A 9,884-nucleotide genomic window follows, 5' to 3' on the forward strand; every position below is an offset into this window, starting at 1 on the left:
CACGCCCCACCTTTAGCTAGATTCTTACCTATACTGTGCTTGGAAGTGGCTTTGCACAAAGCTTTGGCCACGGGGAAGCTGAGCCGATGGGGACAGGAGGTGCTCAGGGGTTTTGCTGACTTCCGGCTGAGGCTGCAAAGAAATGAGGGAAGGAAGCAAGATTAGGCACAGACCAGGGAGCCCCGGCCTCCTCCTGGGCCCACATCGCCCCTTCCTGGGCCAGGACCCCGCGGGACCGGAACCTTCTGGGGAACCCCCTGCAAATTTACTGCTCCTTCAGTCTCCGGACCCCCCAAAGTCCCTCACACACAGAAGTGCTGTAGGAGCAGAGCCCAGGCAGGAGGGCTGGGAGCTCACACCCGCTCAGCCAGCCTCGGCTCTGACCTCTGGAGCCGCTGCCCCGTTCTCCTCTCCATCCTGCTGGGCCCAGGGTCTACACCTCCTGCACCTTTCACTGCGCGTGCTGCCACTGCTCCAAACACGTCCACACCACATCTGCCGTCATCCAGCTGCTAAACCGGCCCGTCTACATCTCCCCGGGACCTAGGATTCCCGCGAGCACCAGACAAGCCAGGCTTCAGGCCCTGGAATCACGCGTAAGCTCCCTTTACCCCACATCACCCCTCTGTGCACCCCCTGATGTGTTCGCTTCCTGTGCCGCAGGAGCAAATTCCCACACTCTGCGGGCTTAAAACGGCAGAGATGGACTCTCTCTCAGTTCTGGAGACCTGACAGCCCAAATCAGCATCCCCGGGCCACAGATCGAGGTCAGCAAGGCCCCGCTCCCTGCTGAGGCTCTACGGAATGTATCCTTTGCTCTCACGGCCTCTGGTGGCTGAAGAATCACGGCTTGTGGCCCCCTCACCCCAGGCTCTAAGCCCAGCATATTTGAAGAGCAGAGGAAAAAGGAACACGTGTGAAGTGTTTGGAATGAAGTATGCCAGTGTCCGAAATTTAATTTCAAATGCATCAAGGGGTGCCTGGGTGGCTCAGTCGGTTAAGCGTCCGACTTTGGCTCAGGTCATGATCTCGCAGTTCATGGGTTCGAGCCCCGCGTCGGGCTCTGTGCTGACAGCTCGGAGCCTGGAGCCTGCTTCCGATTCTGTGTCTCCCTCTCTCTCTGCCCCTCCTCTGCTCACACTCTGTCTTTTTTTTTTTCCCCCACACTCTGTCTCTCTTAAAAATAAACATTAAAAAAATTTTAAATGCATCGAGAAAAAGGGGAGGAAAAAATAGACGGGCTGATGAGTAGACAGATGGATAAATACACGATAAAGCAATTCTAGGAAAATGTAAATGGTAAAGCCTAGGTGGTGGATATGAGCTCTTCACTGGATGATGAATCCAATTTCTCCACATGCATGAAATGTTCCGTAATAAAATATTGGGGCAAGTGCTCAGAGTGGTCATTCGTATTTGCCCTGTGGCCCAGCACACAGGATGTGCAAAGGGAAGCCGGAAAACAGGGCTGCAGGGGGAGTCTGGTGCCACGTTGGGTGGGGCCTTCAATGCCCTAAAAGAGGACTCCCCGTTGGGTGAATAGCACACAGGCAGGATTAAGAATTAGCCTCCAGGGAGCGCCTGGGTGGATCAGTGGGTTGAGCCTCTGGCTTCCAGCTAAGTAAGCTGCTTAACCCCTTTGCTCCAAGATTTCCCAACTTCTATACCGGGGCGATGAACGGCAGAACCGACCTGACGGGGATGCTTTGAGAGTGAAAGCGTTAACGTGTGTAGAACACCGAGCTGGGACTCAGTGGTGGTGACGTCAGGGAGTGTCCGGCCGGCTTTGAGCCTGCATGGTAGCTACAGAGAGGTGCTTGGACCTCCCGGCCGAGCACAGGATAAAGGAGGGCAGGTCTGCAGTAAGGACACCGAGCCGGAGCCCCCGAGGGCCCGGGGCACCACAGGGCAAATGGGGTGGAGCCCTGAAAACGAAACAGAGGGATGGAATCAAGATGCCCTGTGCGCGCAGCTCGTAACTGAGCGCTCGATGGGGAAGCGGAGAAGCGGGGAGGGGGTAAACCTGGGCAAGTCCAAGCTTCCCTCGGTGCCTGGAGAATGCCTGCTCCATTAACAGAAGAGGGAAGAGCGCAGGGAGAAGTGGGTCAGGGAAGGGCACGCCGAGTTCAAGGTGAGCGACATGCAGGCAGAGACCTCTCACAGGCAGCAGTGAGGGGCCAGGAGGAGGGGGAGACCCTCGTGATTGTGGCTGCGCAGGATGGATGCCTGCTTCCTTGGCCACAGCACCCTTCTGGAGCATGGAGCCAGGCCTTTGGTAGCTACTTGCAGCCAGAGACCTCACCACGATACAGGTGCTTCTGCGTGGAGGGGATTCCAGGGCTCGCCGCGAGGGTGGTGGGCAGGATCGCCCAGGGTGGGGTCCGGTCCTGAGCGAGGCTGGGCTGGGGGGCGGCAGAGTCGTTCGCAAAGCGAAGACCTGGAGGGACAGAGCAGGCTGGCTCCGCTCTGCTAACCAAGCGACCCTGGACCTGTCTCTGAGCCTCGCTCTGCGCCTCGAAGGAGCATCACATCCACCTCATCTCACGATGCCACCATTCCAATAAAAAACCTGATGTGCGTGTCCTGCGTGGTGCATAGTAGGTGCTTAATTAATGGTGCCTCCCTGGTCCTTTTCCTCGCCCCGTGCCTTTCTTAATTCTGCAAGAGTGGCTATGAAACAGACCTCCAAAAAGATGGCCTCTGTGAGAATGTCCACAGGACGGTAAAAATATGCCCTTTGCGCCAGATGAAAACATTTGGGAATCATTCTGATGACGGAGAAGAAAGCGGTCCCTATGTTTTGTATTCCGGTTTCAAATAAACCTAGCTTCTACGGCCCTCCCAGGTCTCCAAACAGAAATAACCTCAAAAAGAAAAAAAAAAAATTGCTGCGTTCCCTCTTCTTGGAAGAGGGGAAATGAAGTTACGTGTCAGCGTGCTCTTGACCCTCAAGCGTTCCCAGCCGGGCCTCCACAGGCAGCCCAATTTTCCGAGAGAGCAAATTTCAGGAGGGGTTTCCACCCCAGGTAGAGAAGAAAGATCTTTTCTGGTCTCAATCAGGTCAAGTGAAGAGAGAGGAAAACTCCTCTCTCTGGCCAACTATTCTTGCCTGAGTCCTAAATGCCCATTAAAGAAAAAGAAAGCAGCCGGGGTGGCCCAGAACAGGTCAGAGAGGGTCCTGGAGTCAGGCTAAGTGGAGGGCAGGCCCGGCGAGAAGTCCAGACTGTGGAAGCCACCGGAGAAATTTAAGGAGGGCACGGGGATCTCTGGTCCTTTCTCGAAAGATGTCTCTGGCTTCGGCGAGTAGACACACCGCAGGACGCACCGGAAACTGGTAGCCGAACTGCTTGGCTGCTTTTACGTGGGTCTTGAAGTTGGTAGAAGGAATTATTGGCTTAAAGAAACCAGACGGTTACCTTAAAGAAAGGGCTGGGGGAGGGGGTGGGGGGCGGTGCACGTGCTTGGGAACAAAGGTTCCCGGATCGGTGGGTCTCAATCAGCAGGGGCTTTTGCCCCCACCCCCACCCCCAGGTGACATTTGGCGGTATCTAGGGAAATCTTTCGTTGTGCGTCACAACCTGTGGGGAGGGATGCTTACGAAGGCCACATCGCACAGGGCAGCCCCCACAGCAAGGAATTATCTGGCTCCCGAACGTGCGGAGGTCGACAAACCCTCCTCTAGGGTCGCGTTTCCTAGACACAGACATGCTGACTCTCCTACGGACTTGCTGTGTGGCTCGGGGCAAGTTACTTAACCTCTCTGGGATCTTCTCCGCCCTTAAGCCCAGTGCCTTTTCCAACCATCAAAGGCCAGAAGAGGGGGAGCCTGAAAGGCAGTTCGGAGGCTGTCTAGCCGTACTTTCCAGAGGAAGAGCCGCCAGGGAGGGGGCAGGGAGCGGGGAAACAGTGCAGAACAAGACGCCTTCCCTGTGCAGCCAGAAGGAAGCCGGTCCTGCAGCCTCGGCTCATCTCTGCTGGGGAACCGAGAAGGCACGAGACGCCGGGATAAGAAAGGGATCCATCCAGTGCACTTTGAGACAGACTCGAGTTCGTGCTACGGCCCCCAAGTAAAACTTGGGTGACCTTGGGCAGCTTAACCTACGTCTTCATTCACTGTAAAACCTGAGCGATCCTTACAGACCCTAGAGCCGGACAGCTACGTAACCGATTCAACCACTCGGGAGCTCAGTGAATGGCTCTTCCGCGTCGGTAGCGAAATGAGCATGAAAGGCATCGAGTTCGATGCGGGACACGAACAGATATTCAATACCCAGTATTTTTTTCTTTTTTAATATAGCATTCTGATTTCAAGACGTGTTCTCTCTAAGATTGTGGACTACGCCGTGGGGAGGTTTTTCTGCTCAGGGGTCTCAGTATTAAGTCTTTGCAGAAACGACCAGCCCAAGTCTCCAAAAGCGCTCCTTGGCCACGTGATTTGGGTGGAGCTCATCCCCACAATGGGCATGCAGCCCGGGTGCGCCCACTCGCAACGTGTCACTCTGCTGGCCACCTGCCCAGCAAAGGACATGTGAACCGCACTGGGACAATCAGACCCTTCCCTGAGGTTTCGTTGTTTTTTTTTTCCTGAATCTTTAAAGACTGTGTGTGGTCCTCTTGCCACCATGAGAGTGAGCCAGGATGAGAAGGAAGCCAACAAGACACAGCCAGAGACCCAGGGACATCATCTGAGTCCCTGGATCCAGCCTTACCTGAAGCTGGTGCAAGCCTTGGATCACAAGTTTAGAACTTGTCGTTGGCATGTATAAAACCAATAAATGCCCTTTCCTTAAGCTGGATCCAGTTAAATTCCTGTCATTTGCAACTACAAGGGTCTGAATAAGATGAACAGAAAAATCTCTGTGCGTGAAAGAAGAAACACAACCCAGAAACACAATCCCCCCAAACGCCGTAGCTTTTGAGTGTGTGATGCTCCTAGGTTTTGTGGTGGTGAGGTTTTTGCTTTGTTACATTTATGTGTTTCAGGGGTGACTGGGGTGGCTTCTGTTAAAGAACACAGGCTTTAGGGGCGCCTGGGTGGCTTAGTCGGTTAAGCATCCGACTTTCGCTTAGGTCATGACCTCGCGGTTCGTGGGTTCGAGCCCCGCGTCGGGCTCTGTGCTGACTGCCAGCTCAGAGCCTGGAGCCCATTTCAGAGTCTGTATCTCCCTCTCTCTCTGACCCTCCCCTGCTCATGCTGTCTCTCTCTCTCTCCTAGAAATAAATAAAAATATTAAAAAAAAAAAAAAAGAACACAGGCCTTGAAGGCGGACCTTCTGGTACTTGAACCCTGACTCCATCCCTTCTTTAGCTGTGCTGCTTTGGGAAGCTTACTCAACCTCTCTGATTCTTGGTTTACTTGTATATGCAAAGGACATAATAACCCTCGCAGCATTCCATCAATGACAAGTCACTCAGACAGCATATCATGCTCCCAAGACGTGATGGAGAGGAGCATGGTACAGTCACCACTTCGCTTGTTCCCTGCTGTCCTTAGCAGAGGGGACTGATTTTGTAGCTCTGACCAACTCTTAGCTTTTAATTACATTACACTGTTTAACACAGGTCTAATCTTATTTGAGACATTGATGGTTATGGCCTCTTTTCTTAAAGTTCCAACTCATCGTTTTAAAAGAGAAAGGCACATGGGGCGCCTGGGGGTGGCTCAGTCGGTTAAGCATCTGACTTTAGGTCAGATCACAGTCTTGTGGCTCAAGAGTTCGAGCCCCACATCGGGCTCTGTGCTCACAGCTCAGAGCCCGGAGCCTGCTTCAGATCCTGTGTGTCTGTCTTTCTCTCTTCCCCTCCCCCACTCACACTGTCTCTCTCTCTCTCTCTCTCAAAAATAAATAAACACTTTAAAACATTAAAAAAAATAACTTTGCTCACTCGTGTCACAATGACTTCATCACTTTGACTTTTTTTTTAATGTTTACTTACTGATTTTTGAGGGAGATAGAGAGCAAGCAGGGGACGGGCTGGGACGCATAGACAGAGGGAGAGAGAGAATCCCAAGCAGGCTCTGTGTTGCCAGGGAAGAGCCTGATGCGGGGCTTGATCTCACAGACCATGAGATCATGACCTGAGCCGGACACTCACCGGACCGAGCCACCCGGGCGCCCCAAGATTTTCCAAACTTTAAAACGAAGGGAAACCCCACTCACTAGCTCCCCAGGACTAGAGAGGGCGAGAAACCCTGCAGTGGGTGGAAATCCCGTGCCTATGACCAGCAGCACTGCGGACGCAGGAGTCTATGAAACCGAATTTCACGATCGAGCCAATATTCACGGGAGAAAAAGAAATACGACGTGGTGTTTCAGGACTGACCAACCTGGGGCGCCCGGGGGGCTCTGTCGGTTGAGCGTCCAAAGCCAGCTCAGGTCACGGTCTCACCGCTCGTGGGTTCGAGCCCCGCGTCGGGCTCTGTGCTGACAGCTCGGAGCCTGGAGCTGCTTTGATTCTCCGTCTCCCTCACTCTCCGCCCCTCCCCCACTCGCACTCTGTCAAATACGATGAGTGACCGACCTTCTCGGCCGCGGGGCCCCGGGAGGATCCTTCCAAGTCCTCGTGCACACGGTCCAGGAGCCAGAGCAGAAACTCCAAGGCGTCGTGCTGGGCGTTGCCTTGGAACTGAGCGCCGTACTTGGAAACCGCATTCTGACAACAAAGCACAAAACCCGAGGGTCAGTCTGGCCCCGCGAGCACCCAAGTCAGGACCTAGGGGGACCAGGTCGAGCAGTGGTCACTATTAACCTGGGAAACGGTGCGGGGGCAGGGCGCCTGGGGGGCTCCGTGGGTTGAGCATCCGACCTTGGCTCAGGTCATGATCTCACGGTCCGTGGGTTCGAGCCCCGCGTCGGGCTCTGTGCTGACAGCTCAGAGCCTGGAGCTGCTTCAGATTCTGTGTCTCCCTCTCCCTCTCTGCCTCTCCCCTGCTCACGCTGTCTCTCTCTCAAAAATAAATAAGACATTAACAAAAATAAGATGTAAAACAAATGGTGTGGGGTAAGAACTTTTCCACCAAAGCCTGCCTTTGCAAGGCAGTGTCCCCAAATGCTAGCAGGGTGTTCTAGAGAGAAGGCACTCTTCCCCCCCCCAGAAAGACTAATAGTCATGCCGTCCTTTGAAAACCCACAGGGTTGTCTTGGTTGAGTATCTGGACGCTGTTGGCCATCGGTCCTTCCTGAAGCTCTAGTCCTTGATCTCGAGGGCACACGCTCCCCTGGCCACCTCCATTAGTCTGTTTCCACCCTGTCCCTATGTGCCCCCGGCCAGGGAAAGCACCTTGCCCTCCTCTCTCTCTCGATGATAAATCCGCTCCCAAGGCTTCAGCTACTTCTTGCAAACGACCTCAGGGCGTAGTGAAGCCTTGAACAGCAGACACACAGCTCCCTTGCTGCCTCTCTAGAGAGGGCGTGAAATTAAACTTCTGTGGGTTGATCACAGGATGGCTGGACCAGCCCTTCGCCGCTTTCGTAAATATTTATTCCGTGCCTACCATGTGCCAGACGCTGTTGTAGGACTGGACCCCCCACAGTGAGCAAGGCACATGAGAGTCACCAGCACTTACGTTCCCTCTGTCCTTCTGGGAAACTGTCACGAGTCTGTCATTTTTTTAATTCTTTTTTTTTTATGTTTATTTATTTAGAGAGAGGTTGAGAGAGGAAGAGAGAGAATCTCAAGCAGGCTCCGCATGGTCAGCGCAGAGCCCACTGCGGGGCTTGAACTCGCAAACTGTGATCAACTTGAACTTGAACTGAGATCAAGAGTCAGACTTTTAACAAATTGAGCCACCCAGGGGTCCCACAATTTAGTCATTTTCTATGTGAATCCATATTTCAGTTGTTTTAAATGTTTATTTCAAAGGGTAGTATAGGCACATACATACTTGAAGAATTCAAGATTAAAAAAGGATGATAATGAAGTCTTCCCTCCCCCCAGTCCCCACCTCTGGGTGCCTGTCCCCAGAGGGAGGCCACTCTTAGCATTTTTTAAAGCACCTTTCCAGGGAATTAAAACAAATCTTTTTTTAATTTATTTTGAGAGAGAGAGAGAGAGAGGGACAGAGAGACAGCGAGCGAGCAGGGGAAGGGCAGAGAGAGAAGGAAAGAGAATCCCAAGCAGGCTTTGATACAGCACAGAGCCAGGTGTGGGGCTTGAACCCACCAACCGTGAGATGGTGGCCTGAGCTGAAATCAAGAGTTAGATGCTTGGGGCGCCTGGGTGGCTTAGTCGGTTGAGCGTCTGACTTTCGCTTGGGTCATGATCTCGCGGTTCGTGGGTTCGGGCCCCGTGTCGGGCTCTGTGTTGACAGCCAGCTCAGAGNCATTTTAAAAAATTTAAAAAAAAAAAAAGAAGAGTTAGATGCTTAACAGGCTGAGCCTCCCCCGCCCCCTAGGGGCATCTGTCTAAATGCATGTACAAGCTTGAGCACCTGAGAGGAGCAAACCCCCTTGCCTGAGTGTGCACACATATGCAGGTGCACAAAGTGGCTGTGCTTGTGTGTCCTGCCCTTAAACACAGCCAGGCGCCAGGCGGTGTCCCACACCGGGGTGTCCTTAGCCCCCGCCCACCCAAGGGAGCCATCTGAGGACTGTGAACGCGGCCGATTCTCGCCACCACTAATCAAGTCCAAAAGCCTGGGCTTTTTCCTTTTTCTTTCTTTAATCCTTCCAAAAACTTCAGGCTGTGACAAAGCAAAATTCAAGACTGAATTAGCTGAAATACTGGCTCTGAGGCTTCATTCCAGTCATGCTGGTTTTGGGTTCACTGGAGTATCTAGTTTGAATTCTTCCTCCAGGCTTGTCTTTGATGCCCAAACAGGGCTGCCAGATTTAGCAAATAGAAACGCAAGGTAGGGAGCGCTGGGTGGCTCAGTCCGGTGAGCGTTCGACTCTTGGTTTCAGCTGAGGTCATGATCTCACGTGGTTTATGGGATAGAGCCCCGCACCGGGCTCTGCACTGAACGTATATACAGAGCCTGCTTGGGATTCTCTCTCTCTCTCTCTCTCTCTCTCTCTCTCTCTCTCTCTCTCTCTCTCAAAATAAATAAACATTTAAAAAATGCAAGGCACTCGGTTAAGCTTGAAGTTCAGATAAACAATGATTGTTTTTAGGCTAAGTATATCGCATGGGATATTTGGGATACATTTACACTACAAAGTTATTCATTGTTTATCTGAAATTCAAATTTAACTGAGCACTGTGCATTTTATGTGGTGACTCAACGCCTGGCCACGCTCAATATCCCACTATATCCTGAGCTCCATCCAACATTCTCTCCCGAGGCGAGCAGCCGCCTCCCGCTCAGAATCTCTAAAACCAGCTCTTCCTCTTTTGTTTTTTTTAAAATATTTATTTATTTTGAGAGATGGAGAGTGCATGCGTGCGCAAGCAGAGGAGGGGCAGAGAGAGGGAGAGAGAGAATCCCAAGCAGGCTCACCGCTGTCAGCGCGGAGCCTGATGCGAGGCTCGAACTTAGGAACTGTGAGATCGTGACCGGAGCCAAAATCAAGAGTCGGTGGCTTAACCGGCAGAGCCCCTCAGGTGCCCCTAAAGCCAGCTCTTCCTCTTACCATCAGTGTCTTTTTTCAGATTCTTATACCCACGTGGGTCAGTGTCCAGCATTCTGGAATCTGGTTCCCAATGTGTCTCGGCCCTGCCCCTTCAGTAAAGACCCATTCTGGCCACTGAGTCCCAACTGCCTATGACCCAGAGGACAGTCCTCCCCACAAAGGAGCACAGTGTGGGGCCTCTCCCCCCACCCCACCCCCCCGCCCCTGCGCCGTAGCACAGCCCAGTTGGGTAACATCATGCCTCTATTCAAACCCTCCCTAACAACCCACCACCCTCCCACTGTCTGGCCTCGTCCAATCTTCCACCACACT

The 9,884-nt window shown here is 52.9% G+C and overlaps 1 protein-coding gene across 1 annotated transcript in view; it reads right to left on the reverse strand.

Moving 5' to 3' along the window:
- Window positions 1-7,171, reverse strand: part of USP43 (ubiquitin specific peptidase 43) — a 45,682-nt gene extending 38,511 nt beyond the window's left edge. The window contains exons 1-4 of the mRNA XM_077746724.1: window positions 7,133-7,171; window positions 6,751-6,777; window positions 6,523-6,654; window positions 29-132 (exon numbers count right to left, since the gene is read on the reverse strand). Of these exons, the coding sequence (XP_077602850.1) occupies window positions 29-132; window positions 6,523-6,654; window positions 6,751-6,777; window positions 7,133-7,171 (302 nt within the window). The remainder of the gene's footprint in view (window positions 1-28; window positions 133-6,522; window positions 6,655-6,750; window positions 6,778-7,132) is intronic.
- Window positions 7,172-9,884: the final 2,713 nt, after the last annotated feature.

The sequence above is a fragment of the Crocuta crocuta genome, unplaced genomic scaffold (assembly GCF_008692635.1).
Source record: "Crocuta crocuta isolate KB4526 unplaced genomic scaffold, BGI_CrCroc_1.0 scaffold139, whole genome shotgun sequence".
NCBI lineage: Eukaryota > Metazoa > Chordata > Mammalia > Carnivora > Hyaenidae > Crocuta > Crocuta crocuta.